At 38.5% G+C, this 21,267-nt stretch overlaps 2 protein-coding genes across 17 annotated transcripts in view; both read left to right on the forward strand.

Annotated features, from left to right (window-relative positions):
* Window positions 1-553: 553 nt before the first annotated feature.
* G9a (histone-lysine N-methyltransferase G9a) lies at window positions 554-7,254 on the forward strand. The gene is made up of 12 exons (XM_034326449.2): window positions 554-1,954; window positions 2,032-2,627; window positions 2,696-2,746; window positions 2,822-2,925; window positions 3,003-3,645; window positions 3,725-4,057; window positions 4,144-4,372; window positions 4,441-4,647; window positions 4,721-4,977; window positions 5,321-5,571; window positions 5,652-5,827; window positions 6,333-7,254. Exons 1-12 carry the CDS (start codon window positions 1,122-1,124, stop codon window positions 6,493-6,495), a joined length of 3,843 nt encoding a protein of 1,280 aa, XP_034182340.1. The 5' UTR covers window positions 554-1,121; the 3' UTR covers window positions 6,496-7,254.
* Window positions 7,255-8,116: 862 nt separating this feature from the next.
* cac (calcium voltage-gated channel subunit cacophony) overlaps window positions 8,117-21,267 on the forward strand; it is an 87,759-nt gene continuing 74,608 nt past the window's right edge. For 5 of the 16 annotated variants that reach the window (XM_034326429.2, XM_034326428.2, XM_034326430.2 and 2 more), the window contains exon 1: window positions 8,117-8,444. The gene's annotated coding sequence lies outside the window, so the exon portion shown is untranslated. The remainder of the gene's footprint in view (window positions 8,445-21,267) is intronic. The other 11 variants (XM_034326440.2, XM_034326439.2, XM_034326444.2 and 8 more) reach the window with 3 other exon arrangements.

Below are 21,267 nucleotides of genomic sequence, written 5' to 3' on the forward strand. Positions count from 1 at the left end.
TGTGTCAATATCGCTACTTATTACCTACAACTTATTTTTATCATATGCTGCCACGTAATGCTAAGCAATTTCTTTTTGTCGAGCGCTCATGCGCGCTACTATTATTGTATCGTAATGGTTTCGTTTTCGTAGCAAGAATTCCATTTCTTTTACGTGCCGATTAATAAAATTATACGAAACTAAGTTGCTGTAGCAAATTTAATTGATCCTATATAAATGTTTTCCTATATTATTCGATATAAATACAAACACTTATTTGTATTCAATAATAAAATAAGGTCATTTGTACTTTGGTCTTATTTTTTTACCACGTGAATGACATACTATATGAAAATGAGAACGTCGAGTATCATTCGTAATTTATAAATTGATCGTTTAAATGATATAATATAAATAGGAAATTGATTGTCGATCGTTCGTAAATATTTAATTGTAAAAAAAACGAATTTTCGAAGCAAATTAAATTACTATAAAACAATCATTTGATTTAACTGGGAGCAATGAATTACAGAAGAATTCATTATCTTTTTTGCTTTCAATGTATAGGTGCATAGACTTACAATCATGCAATATAGATATTCATAGTGTTCGTTCCTTGTATAATTTATACGTACTAGAGTATTTTTAAAGAAATATAATAACTCAAAGATATCGAATGATTTCCCAAAATTGAGAGGAAGTAAATAATTTGACACGGGAAGGGCTTAGGCGAGGATCATTTTAAAAATAAATTCATCGCTCGAATCGGCCCGTCCCTGAGCAATCAATATGGCCTCCAGGTCTACGCGGGGCACACCAGCGTAGTGTAGATATTTCTCTGAAAATCTTTGGAACAAATGGTTTCTGTGATAATAGAATTAGTCAACCTGTTGGAAAGTGTATGGAAAGATATTTTCATGGTGTTTGTTTGAATACCAGTGATAGTATTCAGTCAGAACGAAAATTAGAAGGCGTTCCATTGCTGTTTCAGCTACTTGTACTTTGCGGAAGACATCGTCGACGTTGGAGTACTGTCTGATAGTTGACGGGCGTATAGTAATAGCTCAATCGACTGTCAAATTTTACAATGAGCTGACTTTATAAGGGTAAAGATTTGTAGTTTCCAGTTAAAATTTGATAATATGTCGGAGAATAAGAGTAAGGAAACTGCCACGATGGAGGGTTGTCAAGAAGGGGGCGAAGAGGAAGATATGGCTGCCGAGAGGGTCGAAGATAAGGTCAGCATCCAGCAAATTCTCGAGGGTATGACAAATGAATTTAACAAAAGTATAAGTCCCGTCAAAAACGCAGAAATTAATCGATCAGAAAAATCGGATCACGAGGAAAACGAAAAACCGGCCGCGATTCTTGATGCACCATCAGCAGTCGAAAAAGAATCCAATGGAGAGAAAAACGAAGAAATTACTCCCATAAAACAAAATTCTGTCGAATCGACACCACCGGATGAAAATTCAAAAGATGATGAAAATACTGGAAAACAGGAAATTTTGAAAAAAGATAATGGTATTCCACGCATTGTCCTTACGTTTAGGACAATCGACGAAAATACAGATCATGGTAAAAAAACGAAGATATCAAGTTGTTCCTCCAACCTTACTTTAGTTCCTGATGAACTTGCAAATTGTGATCAGATTGGTGGTGTTTCTGTCAAGATCGAGAATTCAGATGAGAATTCTGACACTGTTGAAAAATCAGATTCAGAAGAAGGTAGAACAGAAGAGCCAGCCAAAGATTTTGAGAGCAAAGAACCAGAGAAAAAATCAGAGGAAACAGAAACACCAAAGGAAAATATGGAAGTACCAACAGAGGAAAAATCCACCACCTCCGATGAAAAAGCTAAGACTGAGGAAGTAAATGCTTCAACAGAACCTACTGAGCAAAGTGAACAAGCAGATAGCACACCTCCAGTTACTAGGAAAAGGAGAATAGGACGACCTAGATTAAGGGCACTTAGGTTTTTTTATTTTCTTTCATCTCAAATACATAAAATTACTATGCATGTTATTTGTAAACATTCTATAACATTTTTAGCGACCACACAGAAGAACCTCCAGGTCCTAAACGTTCAGCTAGAAGACTTTGTAAAGAAACATTGAAGAGTACTGTGTTAGAGAGTGCAATGGCAAGGAAGGAAAAGTCTAATTATACAGAAGAAAATCTAGGGTTTAAAAAGCAGAGGAAATACAATAAACCAGGAAGACCTAAAAAGGTGATGCAAGGGAAAGATCATAATAAACAGTTGCAAGCTAAGCCTCCTGACATACGTCAGGAAGCAGAAGCATCAATTTCTGATGGGAATATTAGTCTCTCTGAGGTAAACTCAACATTAGAATGTTCTAGAAATTCTTCCATATCAGAAAGTAGTGCAAATGATACAATCCTGGATGAATCTCAAAATTTTTCATCTGACTTTGATGGTATGCCAAAATTGTCTCCTATGATAAAAAGTTCAGAATCACAAACAAAATTGTGTAATTCAATTGGCAGTCCAACAAATGATGATATACCTTTAGCAGACATAGAAAAGCCATTTCTAAAGCCTGCTACTGGTAGACCTAAGAGAGAAAGAGGTCGTCCTCGAGGAAGTCAAGCTGCCAGGAAAATAGCGAAAGCTGATTCGTTCGAAGGTATAAAAAAATACATATAAAATTAGTATAAAAAAGAACATGGTACTATAGAAATATTTTGTTTCCAGATGGATCTGTATCAATAGCAGAAACAGGCAAACATAATGATTATCCTGAAGGTAATATTTCATACGCGCACTGTACACGTACTTCCTGCAGGGAATATTTACATTAACGTGTATTTAATTTTCTAGAAGGTACTGTCCCCGCTAAGAGGACAAGGAGAAGCATGGCTCCAAGCCCAAGTCCTGCAGAAGGGCAAGCTTCAAAACCAGAGTCAACAGCAATTATGAGTGAAGTTAGTATATTTTATATATAAATTGGCTATTCTCATACATCGTTCATATTATATTTAATATTGATCGTGTATTTTAGACATATGGTCAGTCAATGTTATGTTTATGTCAAGTGAGATCTCAGCTGTATGTAACGATAACTGGTTCTGGGGCACCACTGTATTGTACCGCAATAGATTCTATCGACAATAGATTAGTAGGATGTTGTAACGAAGTTGATAGTAACGATGTAGCAATGAGGAGACCTAGTACACGTGTTCCTTTTATCATTTTGTGTCGAATGCATAAGGAAAGACTACTAAGACATAATTGTTGCCCTTCTTGTGGACTCTTTTGTTCGCAAGGAAGATTTGTACAATGTATTAATGGCCATCAGTATCATCGCGAATGCGAGATATATCCGAACAAAAAAGGAGTATGTCCACATTGTGGAAACGAGAGTACAGCATACGATGTAATGGTCACTATGAGTGGCTTAAGAAAACCTGTGTTCATTCCGACTCGAAAGAAATTTTCAAAACTGCCTTCTGCGAAAATGAGTTTGCCAGGGAAAGGTGATAATACGAAGTTAGCAGAACGACCCCCTAGTCCTTTAATTCAACCAGATATTATTAAAATACCTGAACCGTCTGTTAACACTGAGAGACCAGAACGTTATACAATCATGAGTCTTTACACATCTGTAAAGAATGGGGATTTAGAAAAATTGGTCAATGTTTTAGGTGTGTTACCATGCTACCTTCACTTCCGTAAATTTTATTAAAAATAATATATTATTCATAAATCATCCTAATTTTTTAGCATGTGGATACAATGCAAACCATACATTCCGAGATTACGCACATCGAACTGGCCTTCATATAGCTGCAGATAAAGGTCACTTATCTTGTGTGCACGTGTTAGTACAAGCCGGTGCTCAATTAGACGTGATGGATAGAAATCAACTAACACCGTTAATGTTAGCCGCTAGCAAAGGTAAAGCCGACGTGGTGAAATATTTAATAAGAATAGGAGCCGATGTTACGTTAAAAGGAGAAGATGGTATGACTGCTTTGCACATGGCTGCTAAATCTGGTCATTTAGATGTTTGTCGAATAATTTTGACGGAATGTAAAGCGCCAAGAACATTAGTAGGTAATTAAAATTATATTCATCATTTGATTATTGCCTTAAATTTGATTTAACACCATGTGCAAAAGTAATCGTTTATGCCTTATTAGATTCAGTGGACGACGGTGGATGGACAAGTTTAATTTGGGCCTGTGAATTTTGTCATGCCGAAGTAGCACGATTTTTATTAGATAAAAAGTGTGACCCTTTGATACGAGATGCGGAACAAAACATAGCGTTGCATTGGAGTGCTTTTAGCGGAAGTTCAGAGATTACAGAAATGTTACTCAACGAGGGTTGTGATGTGAATGCTGTTAACGTTCATGGCGATACGCCTCTGTAAGTTTTTTATTTACTACTCTTATCGTATAAGCGATATTTTCTTTATCATATCTAATATGTTGCAGACACATAGCTGCTAGACAAGATCAGTATGCAGTTAGTATTTTGTTATTAGCTCGTGGTGCTAAGATAGGTGAAGTTAATGCAGCAGGAGAAACAGCAGTAAACTGTTGTACAAACGATGGCGATACTATGTCTGCTTTAAGATTGAATGCGAAAGTTAATGAACTTTCTGAACATATGTGGGAGAAAACAGTAAAAATTTTAACTAAGTGATTATCAAATTTGATGTATCTTTCTTTCTAGTCGAATAATTTCTGTGAAAATACATTTAATGATTTACAGTGACATTTCACGTGGCAAGGAAACGAATCCGATTCAATGCGTTAACGGATACGATTCAGAAGACAAGCCAACAGATTTCCTCTACGTGACTGAAAATTGTTTCACCAGTAATATACATGTTGATCGCACGATAACATCCCTACAGTCTTGTCGATGCGAAGACAACTGTAGTTCAGAAAAATGTTTGTGTGGAAATATAAGTTTGCGATGTTGGTACGATGAAGAAGGAAAACTAATACCGGAATTTAATTATACGGGTATGCTGATCACGTGTACTAAATATTCTATATACATGCAGTGAGAGGCAAAAGTGAATAGACCCTGTTCAAAATAGAATACCTCGGTTAAAATTGGACTAAATAACTTGAGGTTTTTTCAGAAGTTATAAAAATTAATTCACTAAAATATGTATTTTCATCGTTTTAGAAAATTAATGAATTAATTTTTCTAGCTTCTGAAAAAACCTCAAGTTATTTAGTCCAATTTTAACCGAGGTATTCTATTTTGAACAGTGTCTACTCACTTTTGCCTCTCACTGTATATGTATACACATATGAAGGGTGCATAACAAATATATAAGTTTTTTGTTTCTCTATTCAGATCCTCCAATGTTATTTGAGTGTAATCCAGCGTGTGACTGTAATCGTATAACGTGCAATAATCGTGTTGTACAGCATGGTTTAACCCAAAGGTTTCAATTGTTCAGAACGAAAGGTAAAGGTTGGGGCCTTAGAACGTTACGACACATTCCTAAAGGTTCCTATGTATGCGAATACGTTGGTGAAATCATTTCTGATTCTGAAGCTGATCATCGAGAAGACGATTCCTATCTATTCGATTTAGATAACAGAGTGAGTATTGAATATTCAATAGATTCATGTACGTTCGTTTACCACTGTGTCATTAATCATTTTTTTTTCTGTGCATACAGGATGGAGAAACATATTGCATCGATGCGAGACGTTATGGAAATATTGCTCGCTTTATAAATCATTCATGCGCGCCTAATCTCTTGCCAGTGCGAGTATTTGTCGAGCATCAGGATTTACACTTTCCTAGGATAGCATTTTTTGCCAACCGCGACATCGAGGCAGACGAAGAGCTCGGGTATGTTAAAAAAAACCAAAGAAAACGATTGACATATGAAAATTATAGCACATGTACATGTTAGTAAATGGCATTTCATGCAACCTTTTTTGGTTAATAAACCATTTTCACCTTTGGTTTTGGTTGGCTAATCGTTCATTCGTCGCTGATATAATTTCAGTTTCTATGCCTTATTCTTTTTTCAATATTCTGCTTTGCTCTCTTTCAACACATGTCAGCTTTAATATTGTTTTCGCATCTTAAAATAGACGAACTGACTTTATCGAGTACGTGATATTTATTACCTTATTTTCCTTTTCTCTCGCTAATTTTGGAGATGGTAAGTTTGTTGGAATTCGTATTTAGTATCACGGAGGAGGAATGTGTAATATATACATATGAACGGGTTTAAAGGTCTTTCAAGGAATGTACATATTTCACGTTGTTATTTTTGAACATGGATTTTTTTTTCATTAATATCATACAATTTATCACCGAAGACCAATACGGAATTGTTTGCCTTCAGCTTCGATTATGGAGAGAAATTCTGGATTATAAAATGCAAGTCGTTCACGTGTACCTGTGGAGCCGAAAACTGTCGATATTCTGAGAAGACTATACAAGTTACTTTGGACAACTATCGCAGAAAAATGCAGCAAGAAGAAATGCTGGCAGCTCAATCATCGTAATCCTAACTCAATTTAGCTAATTTCTATTGTCAACTGTCTAAGCTGTTTTATTTGACGCACTTCCTTCTTACTACTTGGAGTGTTAACGGAGAATCTCTAACGACTTTTTAATTCATTTGGATTGATCTTTGTAAGTGGATCGTGAAATTAAAGAAGAATTACAAGTACAAATGGTGGTGGGATTTTAACGTGTCGGATGGACAATTAAAGAACGAAAAACGAATTGCCTGTTCGAGTTAAGAAGGAACTACGCTTTTCCTATTCCAGTTCGTCAAATTCGAACACATGTCCATATTAATTTACTAATAAATTTTTTTAATGTATTTTCCTATTTTCGCCGATTCTCTTGTAAAGCAAGCAAATGATCTTTACGAGATGTGCCACTTGATTTTTCTTGAAATAATGATACGCATAATATATATATAAATATATATAATTGTTATAGAGTATTCGTACGAAATGTACGGACTGTAAAAACAAATTTGTGCTGTTTTGTAATCGTTATAGTTTTGTGAACGAAGCGTGTGGATAGATCAAGGTAAATTAATTGTATATTTACGTCGTGAATGAAGTATGCATGAAACACGTAACAAATTTGTTATTATAATTGAAGTTACGAGTTTGACATATGCCTAAATAATTTCGGGGAATGATTGTTTACAAATGTTCGTTTCATTACGAACACTTTAGAACGTAAGAATACACCGTTTTGTACAAACTACTGATTTTTTGTATAATAAAGAATGTAGTTCTTTTTAACATAGTTTTTGTCATTTCCAGTGTATTCAATTTCAAGACGCGTGCACGATGTGATCTTCGCTTTCCATCGTACAGATCGAACTCTTGTTCGATATAAAGCTGATAAAAGTATGTACCTCTTTCAAACGAGCCAGAAGATGGCGTTAAATGGTTCGTTTTAACAAAACAAAACCGCGAAAACGAATGTTTTATGCATGTAACTGCATATTTCTATTTTATCGACGAGCTATTTCTCTTTGCAGCTGACGGTTACGCTTAAAAGAACTACATGCATTCTGACCGTTCCACTATGAGGGCGTTCATAATATGCGCGATAATTCAAATTGTTCGAAGAAATATTAAAAACATACCTTTTCCGATGAACCATGCATTGAATTCGTTGCCATCGTGCCAGGATTGACCTTAATTCTTCACTGCACAAACAGCTTTTATGAAAAAGTATTATCCACTTTGAAAAAGTACCACCATTTTGAACACTGCACTTTCACGTAATACTTGAACCGGAACCGGAACCAGAACCGGAAGTTCTTCGTCCACCATGTTTCTCACCTACGTCCCGCCAAAAAAATACGTTCGCTAGTACTTTACTCGACGATAAATAATTGACAACTTGATGTATATTTCACGAATCGGAGGAATTAACTGCGTCTTACTTTTGCTCTATAGGTACAACAGCAACGCGGTTAGACGTACGACTGGCGAAATGAAATACTTACGAAAGCCGTGTGCTGATTACACGTGATTGGCGGAGGAGGCGGAACGAAGCTCGACGCTGATTGGTCGTTGCGCGGACCGCCGCTGGGGAAGACGAAATTCAAGCGAAGAACCGCCAGTTAGTGTAGTGACCGTCGAGCGCGTGCCAGCGTTATGCGTAGCTGCGTAGAATCGTAGTGTGTTTTTTTCATTTAAATCGCGTTGCGCGTTTGTGACAACGTTCAATTACAAGATCCTTTATCCGTTTTCGGTTTTTCTTACGACTCGCCTGATCTACGATCTTATTTTTTAACATTTGTCTCGTATCGAAGCACGGTTAACGATGACACGCCGCGCTGTCATGGTGACACGTTCAGTGACAGTGAATCAGTGGTGGTGAACATCATCGAGCAGCGATTACTATGATGACCAGCTGACGGATAGATTCCTCTTTTGCGTCTCTACGACGTCAACGGGGTTGCCAAAAATACTGGAAGGTAAGTCTAACCTCTTTTTCTATCTTCTTTTTTCGGAACGATTTAATCGTCTGTTAACGGTCGGTAACAATCTTTGCAATGGCGTATGAAAAGTAACACTACGAGAATCAAGTTAAACGCCATTAGATATTTCACAGTACAAAAATACATAGATATCGAAAAAGCATGCGAGAACTGGGATTGTTTAAATAAACTGTATGAACTACTACACGGCGATTACAGATTATATTTGTTCAACGTTTGGAAACGTACCTTTTATGTTATTTTTCTGTACGTACGCGTTCTGAATGCTGGGTTAATTGCATACAACTCGTGACGTTGGAATGACATTTTCCTCTCGAGAAATATATTTTGCTAAAAATAAAAGTTACAATTCTTTGTAAGAGAATAGTTGCATATGTACACTCGTTATAATTATTCCTGTTAATCAAATAACGTATAAATTCCCACTAATCTCGTCTCAGAATAGTGTAAATGTACACTCTGAGAAAAATAATAAAAATGTCGTTTCAATTGAACCCAGAAGAATTTTCTGGCTCAATGTTAGCATTGTTCCCACGCTTATCCGTCGATCGCGTCTTATCGAGCATCTAAATGGATGTAGAAATAAGAAACGGCATGGTGAAAAATTAAGACGGAATTTGTTTGTAATGATCTTTATTTAAGGCCGCGACTCGGTAGAATGACGGGGGGGTTATTTCGATTATCAAGGAGGATCTTCGTGTTAGCGGGCGAACACCTCCGTTCTGCCGGATGTACAAGAGAAATTACGCGTGCATGCTGTACGGTTGGATAGGAGGGTAAAGAAGTAAAGGAGACGGCGAGATCGCAATCAAAGTAGAAAAGCTTTGGCTTTCGTATAATCTTTGTCGTTCCTCTGTATTGACACGCTACACGGTACGTGTACAGAAGAAAAATTACCTTTGTGTTTCGTGACCGTACTGGTTTTACTTCCTATAGATTTGTAAACACGTTTAGTCTGTTATCTTTCCACGAAAGCAGGCTCGACGGTTGTATTCTCTTGTACAGTCCTTGGTAGACGTTATAAACTATTCCATGAATCAGATGTGTTGACAAAACAAGTTTCTCGACTCATCAAATGCTGAGGGAAACAACTTGTCGCGTTTCATTGGAGTGGAAAGGGAAGAAATTCGTTTCCTCTGTTGAAACGACGATACTAGTATCCGACAAACTACGGAAAATATCTTTTACGTTTTCTCTAAGAAGCTTACTCATGAACCTGGAACGTGAAGACGTGGAAAATTCCGAAAAAAAGTATTTGACGAATCTTCAACCCTCCTTTTGTAAACACAGCAGAAATATTATGTTTTCCGAGATCGTCAAAGGAAGTCGAGAGGTAGGAAACATTGAAATAAGACGAAACGACCGTACCAATCCTTTTAATATTCGATTCTCTAAAACGTGAAATTTGTCGGTGTGATATTTTCTCGATAAAAAAAAGCAGCCTCGTCGTGTCCCTTTCGATAAATAACTGTTATAAAACCGTGCAAATATACCACTATGATATGTTTCTATTTCCGAGTACAAATAACGCGACACGAGCAATTTATTTCTAATATTGGAAACAAACATTGCAATTGTGTTCACACTTTAATTAACGGTAGCTTTTTTCCAGGGCCGGCCCTGGGCCTAGGGGCCCCTAAGGTCCAGGTCCCCCATAAGACGATTTTGCGTCTAAGAATGCAAGAAGAGTAATTTTACTTGAATATTAATCGATGTAAATGCAAATCTAAATTAGTTATACAAGCTTCATTATTCAGTACTAAACGGGATTAACCCTTTATGTCATATATGTGAAGGGCCATTTTTCGGAGCTCGCCTAGGACCCCCGAAACCTCAGGGTCGGCCCTGCCTCTTTCTAATAGAAACATTTTGTGTTTTTAAGCTTTTACTCGACTTATGAAAGACAGTGTCTGAATTTACCTAACTGAAAGAAAATATAGAATGAACACTTTAACGAAGGTAGACACTGAAAAGTATAATCAGAGAGACCGGTTAAAAATACGTAGAATTTTTAATGAAATTTTGATAGAGTGAGCTTTAACTAAAAGAAAGCAGGGAACAGACAGTTTGTTCGCGGTACGGTTACAAAAAGCTTTCGTATTTCCATGCAATCATTCTATGCAAACTTTATATCCGCTTCTACAGCCACGAATCTATACAATCACATTGGCACATGTAAGGCTGCTGCTACCAGACATTGTAATCGACTCTTTGATACCAGCTAGTTCCGGGTTTAGAATCAGTGTCATTCAAATTCCTCTTTCCTGGTAAATCTGTAATTTTATTCTATGACATACATCGGTATTTTTGAAAACGTGAAAATCAAGCAATGACGTATCGAAATTATTTAATTATTTCATTGAAATTCAATTGTTCGTTATAGATGAATAGCATACGTTCTTTTATCGCAACAGTTATATTATAATATGATATTCTAAAATTAATTGGCGTATTTATTCATTATGCAATGATTATTCATTGGATAATCCGTTAACATTAAATTATTACAAAGTGACCGGGGAGCTCAAATCCGATCCGTCCAATTTCATCAGTTCACGGCACTCGATCAAAATTTATCTAATATTGCAAAAATGGATAGATGGCAAGTAGCGTTATTTACCGGATAAACTTCAATTATCGTAAAGCGTCAAGGGGATGAAATCGGGAGGGGCTCTGTTTCGCGTAGCTTGTAGTTTAGGCGGAGTCCCTCGGTACGGGGAGTAATTACGCAAAATCTCGCCTGAATCAATCAAAGGGTTTAGGTGTTAATTGGGAATACGAAGATTGAGACATTCGGTTATCCACACTAGTGGAATTAATTCTGGATACTTTTAAATCTTTCGCATTTATTCAAATCATTTATATTTTATATTCTAATCATTGTTTTCTAATTACAACACAGTTTAGATTTTTTTAAATAAAAATTTTAAGACATTTACAAACATTAAGTATTACAATAAAAATATTACGGTATCAATTTAGCATAGCAGAATATACATTTTCTGCATAAATATGATATAAAAAATATTTTTATTCAGTGTCCAGAAATAATTCTACCACTGTACATTTTAATAATTGTATTTAGGGATTGAATTACATCTACGCAATGTATCCTGAAAATTGAAATTATTAGTTGAAATTTAGTTAGTTGGATCATTTGTAATTGGTTGAACAAGAACAGGAGCATGTGTATTGATTTTCAAGCTGATTATAAAGGACAGGAGAGTTTGTCCTCCATTCTAGGACGAGCTTATCGCAGGCGAATACTAATTTCGGTGTTCGGTCGTTTGGAATAGCGATCGGGAGTCGTCAAAAGCATTTCGCAAAGGGTAGGCCATCGGACAAATCCGATGGTTCCTAGATCGAATCGAATTACACGCAATAGAATGGCCAGGCTGTGAACTCTGTTGGTCGTCGCGCCACGTCGAAACGGTCCGCGCCGTTTTGATGCCAGTTCACTCGACAGAGGGTAATTATGAAATGGCTCGGCTTATCTGCGCGCAATTCGATCGCGAATTAATCTTCGCTCTCTGTAGAACATCAAACCTACTTGTATCATTGATTTACCTAGTCGCGTGATAAATTGATTCAAAGGGAAACGATTTTACGTGCGAAGATTTAGGGTTAAAGTGCTGAAACTTTTTGAGGACAAACGGGATAAAGTTGCCTGCACTCGGTCAGATTTTTAAGAGCTTTCCTAGCCAAGAACATGTTAGCTCCTAGAGTAATGTCGACTTTTGCGTGGGTGGCGACTTAATCAAGGAATCAGTGATCTCGATAGTTAACCAGGAAGAATTTTCTAAAACGAAGTCTTCCAGCAATTTTGCTATGTAGGGCGGATTGCCGGCGCCAAGGAGTCGGAACTTTTCCCGAATGCTACAATGCGACCACTGTGGGTTCATGTGACCCAGTAGATTTACGATACGCCGATTGCTATTCGGGGTAAAGCAACGAGACACTGGAAGAGATTTGGGTAACTCATAATTCCTGGAACAGTTTCCGATGATTCAGACGAGTAATCACCTACTTTGTATTAACAGTATTAATGAAACCCTGGGATAGTTAATCATTTTTATCGAAATTTGTAGCTTCAGATTAACACGCTATAAGAGGTATTTTGTGGTCCCTTTGTGTCATCGAATCCTATCAGAGTTCCAATGTTTCCATATCGTCTATTCGATAGGCAGAAACTTAACACAATGTAATACGATATTATGCAAGGGATGAAAAGGAAAGAGAAAGAAAAGGGTTGCAGGGTTGGCAGGTGGCTGGAGAGCACAGGGTCGTACGCCACAGGTCGAAAACACGGAGGAAGAGAGACAGAGGGTTGGGTTAAACGGCAAGAGAAAGAGAGGGTGGCAGGTAGCAGGGATGGTTATATATAGCAGCGTGCCCCGGGCATCGATCGACGGAGCCTGGGAGTTCAGATTCGACACTGTTCGCTCGCACAGCCTCTGAATCTAAGCTCGCGATCCACCGCGTCCTTTTCCTGCTTTTTCCTGCCAGCTGGCTGCCTCCTCTACGCGTTTCATTTTCTTCGAAAGTCGAAACCTCATCCTTCTCCTTGTAATCTCATCCCCCGAGGCCCGAGTTTTCGATGGCCCTCGCTGTTACATTTGTATTCGAACTTGTGTCATTTGTCCTTTTTTTTTCTAATCTGTCGCACAATCAGCTGCGTTAATATTCATCAAAAAAGGAATATGATATTTATGTTGTTATTGCTCGATTTTTGCTTTCCGTGTTGAACTCTGTATAGAGTGATCTGGAAACGATTTTCATGGATTTCCCAGTGTCACTTTCGACCCGTAGAAAAGGAACGGCAATAACGTTGTCGGTGGGATCAGTTCAATCGAGAAAAGTGCAGCGACACGGTGTGCCAGAGGCAATTGGGTTCTCCTGGCCGGATGGCGGGAGTCTGCGACTTGTTGCATTTCCTGGAAAGCATAGCCAGATTGTACGCGACGTTTCCATTGCTGCTTCACCCAGATAATATTGATTTTTTGCATCGATTCGACCACTCTTCTCCACCTACCTGTACACACGTTTTTATGACTGGAAAATCAGTTGAACCATTACGTTCGCTTTATTTCCCTTCGTTCCGATTGTTCCAAATATTGTCTATCATTTGCGTATTTCCATATTCCGAATAATTGCAATTGTGACGTCTTCCTACACACGACCGTTTCCACTATAGGAAAATGGTAACTCAGAGCTCGTTAAAAATGTCGTCAAGGATGAACGCTTACGTCTGTTCACGTTTTTTAAAATGTTTCACAGAAAACGGTTGTTTACGTCGCAAATTTTTTTATAGAATCATCGCGATGACGTTCTTCACCTTTGTACACCGTTACAACCGAAGTTTGTTCTTTCCTTCGAATACGTTTATAAAGAACCTTTTCTCGTTTGATCCGACCTTTTCTGCGAAAATTGACGTGAAAACTGAAAAGTTCGCTGATAGAAGTCTGTCGTACTCGCTCTGGCGTACGTTTTCCAAGACAAAGAGTGCATCGCGCGGTTGCTTTTCTCCCTTGTTCCTTAGCTTGTTCGAGGAGAAAGCTCTCTTCATCCTCTAGTTATAAATTAGTTTTTTATTGAGCGTTTTTAGACGAGCGAGATCCTTTGACAAACGCACCTGGCAATTTCCATGCTTATTGCTTCCTCTGTTATAGAGTTTTATTCGTCTCGTTGCTCGGATATAACGATAGCCGCGAATATTATGAAACTTACTGTTACGACCGTGGTCTGCTTGATTATCCCTCGGAACCATCCTTCGTATCAACAACTACGAAGAACTTGTTCATTAAACATACAGAGAAACCCTCTATTGCATCCCGTTCCCAATTGGGAACTTAAATTTCAAATGTTCTATAGTAAATTAAGTAGACAATACTGAAGACTCTGAGCACGTTGGTTCCAAGCTTATGAATAAAAAGAAATATTATTTATTTCATGACCACACTGATTATTAAGTAGACTAACAGCTATACATATTTTTCCAACTCGTCATAAAAATTCATACAATAAAGGGTTAAATACTGGTAGCATCAAAGCGGTTCATTTAATTAACATAACAATTAACGTATTCAATTATATTCTCGTCCCATTGATCGGGTAGGTTTTGTTTCGATGCCTAGACTAATTTGAGAAGACAAAGTAAAGGCAAGTCGTTTACCTTCGACTTATTTTTGCCCGAGAAATCGCTCGATTTACGGCTCTGCCACGATCACAGCCAACCTCTGTATAAACGCTTTAACGATTCAGTTGATCCCATCGCGCTAACGCGTATCCTAAAACTGACATTTCCTACTCTAATTAAGAAAAATCAATACCCACCTACCTGCTGGGCTCGTTTTGTCCGGGATCGGAGGGATTCCACGGGTCTGAATTCAATATCCGGGCCAAAGGTTTTTCGCGATTGTTTGTTTAATTAATTTACTCTTATCTCACGAAACCGGCTGCCAGTTTATTATCCCTGACAAGGTATCGCGCGGCTCGATTTTCAGGAAAAGCGAGCCATAGTTCACGCTTGGTCGTAGGGTGGTTGAAAGGCCGAAACGAGATGGAAAAAGCGTCTCGTTCGGGGAGCATCGATGGTACCGTCGATAAAGAGATAGTTTTCCTTGTCAAAGCAAATGTAATTAAACAAGCGTTGCGGTGGCGCTTGATGTCGCAACAGTATTTTGACAATTTAATGGAATACCAGCATCCTTGGGCCTATCTATCGAGCCAGGTATTCCCGTCAAAGGTTTCATTACTCGAAGCGTTCCATACGCAAACACTACCTTCGTTCGACTCCATTAGGTCCGACGAATTTAACGTGCCTCCACAAAGCCACCGTCGAGTTTCTGACAGACGTACGTCCACAAGGAGGCTTGCAATTTCAAACCATGCAATGGCCACAGCCTGTCTCCCACACCCTTCACCCTCTCGCGATAGCTGCTCTTTGCCTGTCTTTTTCACTCTACAATAGATCCTTCATAGAATTCCCCTTTGCTTCGACATCGAGGAAGGGCTGAAGGATTACGCGACAATTTTCTTTCGAGCATCACTCGGAGCACCTATCGTCCCTTGGAGTTCACACTGGCGCACCAGGACCTTTAGCTTCAACACTCCATTTCTCGAAGATGAGATCGTAGGAAGTGACTGGTTGCTCCCTTTTGTCGTTAAGATCTTATTGTAGTTGGCGAAAGTTTACTTGGCGTCGGATTAAAAAGAGACTTCCAGCGACGGAGTTAAATTGTACGTAAGGTGTTTGAAGAGTTCTGGCAATTATTTTCTTTCGCGTTTACGCGAAGAGAAAGTAGACAGAAAATGGTGAAATTTATCATTCTTCCAGATATTGAATTATTAGTAGGTTGTTCTAGGAACCTGAAACATAAATTAATGATATTTAAAAGAAGATGGATGCTCTTTCGTTGAGCAGGTGTCTAACAGCGCCGAGATACGATATTAATTACATGTCTTTTGTCGGTTTCTCAGAGCGGATTTCCCGCTCTTTGAGTTAGTTCTCTATTCTGACAGATTATTAATCCTTCAGCAGACTCGCGGCTTTGGTGCACAGATGTGCGTTTCAAATGCCAAGGGTTCTAACAAAATCTGATTTCACGAATAACGCAGGTTTTTCTTAAAATATTTTTTCCGGAAGTTCGATACGATTCGAGCTAGAAGGAAAAGACAGAATCGAGCCTAGCAACAGGTGGAGCCGGTGATTTCGAGCTCATTGCAGACCAACGAGCGCAAACGAGCCAGCGAGTAATCGATAGTAATTATCCACTTGCTCTTGCGCGTAAATATCCTCGCAATCAAGGGTTGCTTCTTCTGCTATTGCTATTGTTCAGATCGCAAAAAGTGTCGACCTCTTCTTTTGAACCACCCTGTGTTCCTTGCTATCCTTTCGCGTTGCATCACTCGCTCATCAGCTTTGACCGTCTCGCGATTGTGTGTAATTTTCCAGTGGTAATGTCGTTACACAAGGAAATCGTCTATTGGCTATGCAACAGGCTTTCTATGGCACGTGTACCGACGTGTGCAATGATCGTTTAATCCTCGATGTACGTATGGTAAAGCCCAGTGACAGGGTTCGTCGAGAGCCACACTACGGATACATATTTAATATCGGAAAGAATCTCTGGGATACACTTTGAAAAAAGAAATGTTCGATATAACAGAGTTTTATTTAATCACACCTCTAAGAGGATAAAGGTGCGATTTTTTTTTATAGCTAAGAAAGTAGTAAAGACCTAAGCGTTATCGAGGTCTTCCTTTCGCGAAATGTCTGATTAATGTCTCGGTCGAATCACTTTTAGTAAGTGGTTCTCCTTTTACGAGAGACACCTTTAACTCATTTTTTATCAAATGATGGGTTCTCTCCGGCACAGCGGGAGGGTATTGGTTCTCTCAGTTATTTGATCGCAGAAGAGAAGACGTCTGTTTTTGGATGAAATAGATTTCTGCCGAGAAATCTTTTGAGAAGTTTGACACAATAGTTGATAAGATTAAAGGGAAAGGTTGATCGACGTGTTTGTAATTAATTGAATTTCATTTCTATGCTACTTTGAACTTTACCTTTCGAGCTTTCAAAGTTTACGAACATTTTGGATCAAGGTTTAAGTTTTGGATTTACGCCTAAGGCGCGGTTAAACCACGTAGGTTTACAAAGTTTGCCTTACATATTTTCTAGGACGTTGTGCAACCAAAATTTCTATCGTTAATCCGTAAAATTTTATCAGAGAGACAAATCGTTGCTAATTGTAGCTCGAGGCAGGAGGCGCTTGTAACGGAGTTACTAATTAGCATTATCTGGCACGAGGCTCGTGTATTATCCCTGTTTAATCAATGATACTCCTTAGCTTCCGTTAAACACTGACCATTATCGCATGGTCCGAGCAGCGATCCTTCGTGGCAATTGAAATCAGCTTTTCATTCATCAGAGATCTGCTTTAATCTTTACGCTATAATTCCAAGAGAAATTATCGATTTACGAGCCGGGGATTAATCTCGAAAGGATGAGCCTCGAATTCCATCTAATCCTGTATAATCTTCATCTTAGTTTTTGTAATCCGAACGCAAGACCCGGAAGATGATTAATTATCTCCGTAATATCACTTACGCAATGGGATGAAAAATTCAATTTTCGAAATTTTTACAATTGACAAGAGTTACGGGTAATTGACGTGGATAGGGGAATTGTACTCGCAAGTATTTCCATTAAGTATACATCGAATTCTTGTTATTGTATAATATAATATAGCCTGGATAAATCTTTTAATCGTTTCGAAAGGAAAGCATCGAAGCTAAAAGATTCCTTTATCGTGAACAATTGCACGCTCTTTGTTATGCAGCACTTTGCTATTGAATATAATTTCCTCTAGAGAGAATGAAACTCGGCCATATAACAAGCGTTATCCGTGCTTGTTCAGCGTAGATAAGGAATCATCGTTCGGATAAGAAAAATCGATACACAGGCAGTCGTTAAATACACCTCGTAACTGGGTCTGACTCGTACCTGGCTTTTACTACTTACTACTGTTTGCTACCGTTCCCTGTTCGCTTCGGCTTCTCTGTAGATGGAAAGAGGCTTAAATTTGTCTTTTCAGTAAGCTTTTCGATGATACAGGATCGAACTCGAATTCTAGCTTAAAATTCGCGAGGTGCAGAGATGCGTTTCCTGTCTTGTTTTTCTGGATGATCCTTTGGTAATTCTGGTCACGTTTCTTCGTTGCAGTCTATAATGAAACGTTTTAGCTGCAATGATTTCACGCCGTGTAACAACAAATTGACCGGAACGTGTTTGTGAATAAATAAAATTTCTACTAAGGCTTTGTATTATTGCCTCGAGTGATTCGTTTCTTTTTTTTCAATAAACCTTTGACAACGATGACAAAGGGAATATCTTACGTGAACTTTCTTCTTAGTTTTGTTACGGCTTTGCACGACGGTGAAAGCCCGAACGAAAATGGCGAAGAAAGTTGGCTCCTTTCAATAAACCAGGAGGAAGATACATGAATCGTTTTCCATATATCGTACGCTTCCAGTGCTTACGTAAACTTGTATCTTGAACTGGAAAAATATTGCATCAGAAGGGGTTGTATCGGGGAACGATTAAATTTTAATTACACTTGAAACTGTTTAGATGTTAATTAGTAGCATACGATGAAATATCTTATTTTCTATATCTACGGTATATAAGATCGATCGAGGAAGAAGGTGGATTGAAGGCATTCAGTTTCCAAGATCATGGAACAGATTTGTACGAGCCGTAACTTCCGTTAATTAAACGAATCGTCCGAACGAGAGATGGGGTTCGTTTCATCGTTATCGACCCTCCTTTCAACGTGGAACCTCGCTGAAATATTCCATCGCATCGAACCAGTCGCACGGAGTAGTCGAACGATAATGAACTGTAATTCAATTTTGATGAACGTACACCGACTGTCTCGTTTCTTCGTGTTACTTGGAGTGTCGCTTTAATTACCCGCACATTTTTAACCCGCGTATTTCGTTACGCGTTAGTCGCCGTCAGAACGTTTTTAATCGACCTCCGGCAACTCCACTTTGGCAAAGTTGAATTACACGCAATTATGGCTGGTGCCTCGTTGCGAAACCGTCAACGCTAAAATTAACGATAACGATAACGATGGAACGAGCATGATGTTCCGTTGGCTAACTTTGTAATTAGTTAAATTTGTGTGACGTGGATGCTCGACTTTTTGGACGACGATGTCGACGTTGACGATTATTTCAAGTTTTGTCGCTGGTAAACTTGCTATCCGATGTTTCTTCCGGTACGAAGTATCGATTGTTTCTCAGCAACCCTCGACACTTGAATTTCGCGTTTGAGGGCCAACAGTGGGTGCATAAAAGTTTTCTTGGAAAATTTCTAATATCATTATTAGAGTGATAATTATCATTCAAGTGTCAGAGTCGTCTCGATACGAGACGGATTTAAGGTTGGGTCTCGAACGACCCAACATCCGGGGTTCGATGGTTAATGAAAGCAGGGAAGGTAGCCTCGAGTAATGATCCCACCTCGTTCAACCGAGTAATATCTTTAATAAAGCTCGGATTCAGCGAGTTTCATTGGCAAGCGGCGCACAACGTTATTTCGACCCAGACGATATCGATCCCGCGATATTCGACGGACTGACTGGAGAGAGCAACGTTGTTGCAAACATACGAGCACGCAGAATTTCACGTCGGTGTGGTTATCGATGCAGCCGAGCAACAGGGTGCCGATACGTTTCTCTCGTTTTCGAGTAGCTACGAAATTTCGGCACCGATCGAACCGACAATTTGTCGATTTCTCTACCAGAATCCTACCCGTGTCGATCCACCCGTTTGTTTCGTTGCACCTCTCGTCACCTTTGATTTCCATAACGTTTGCAAAAGGAAGAACTCGGTTTAACGCTTTTCATTGCTGTTTATTGACTTGTCACGTTTCCTTCTTCGCCTTTCGATTCTTCTGCATTGACAACACAACTTTCACGCGTTCATCTAACGAAAGCTTATAGTTATTTTTGCCACAGCCTGTGTTAAATCTCCGCTCGTTCGGTCTATTTTTTTTTCTACAGTTATTTATTTTTCTGTCGGGCGTATTTGAAAAAAAAAAAAAACGTCACGGTTTAATTCCGACGGGGAAAATTGCTGTAACGATGACGTTCGAGCAATTCTCGTCGTGGTAAAAATGAGTTTCATACTTTCCGTCTTTTTACGAGGCGCCCGTGTGAACGACAAAAATTTTCGTTCTTCATTGGCCGTTCTTGGCAGATGGATAAATGATACGTAGATAAAATAGTGGCAATTTAAAAGTGGCCTGTTCGAAACGCAACAGCGTGCTCGTTTATCTTTGTAATTTTCAAAATATGGTACATGAAGTTTGCCCGCTGGCAGAGTTGGATTAAGTTCATTCGTCATAATCGGGATACCTATCCGTCTTCTCGGAATTTTACCTTTTTCGTATTTTTCTTTCGACGCTACTGGAATACGAGTGTACATAACATTATGGAATAGCACGTTTCTTTTTTTTTTTTTTTTTATATATATAATATAAAATATTCCAAATAATCGATATCGAGCTTACAAAATTCTTCGCGTATCGAAGGTTTGAGGCACGCTGTTAATCAGGTTGAAAATCAAGAAGTAAAATAGGCGTGTAATTTAGCTAACCGTTTATGAAGCATTAAATTCGTTAATCAGGGTTTCCCGGGCAACGTAAATTAAATCCTGCGTTCAACAAGTTTTCCGAACGAAACAATTAGAGTTGCGTTAAATACGACCAAAATTTGCTTTGTTCATTTTCTAATTTATCAAACGGCACGTTTGTTAGTTATCGAATACGCCATCGGGATCGTAAATGGCTCGGTTAATTACCATAAAGTTGTCATTTCTTTTAACGTCGAAAAGAGTGTAAAAGCGTCGTGTACGGTTTTACGAGGTTCTTTACGGTGCTGGTCGTTCTTTAGGCTGTTATAGGGCGAGATCATATGGCCTGAATGCAAATTACTACAATCTTGACGAGTGGAAACGATATGATGGTTGAAAAATGCGATAAGAAAATCGATAGCCTCCATCGAGATTGTTTAAATTACCGATAAGTCGTTCGGACAAGGCGATCGATATCAGCGAAATATCAGACGATTTGATGCTCCATTTTTAACCCTTTGCACTCGTATTTATATTTGAGAAGGCTACCAATTAACTCGGAATTTATTTTATTTTATTTTATATATACACATTTAAGCAGAAACTAAAAGGAAACATTGTAACAAGGGTCCCTAGAATGAAATACTAATATACTGCG

Source organism: Osmia lignaria, chromosome 3, assembly GCF_051020975.1.
Source record: "Osmia lignaria lignaria isolate PbOS001 chromosome 3, iyOsmLign1, whole genome shotgun sequence".
NCBI lineage: Eukaryota > Metazoa > Arthropoda > Insecta > Hymenoptera > Megachilidae > Osmia > Osmia lignaria.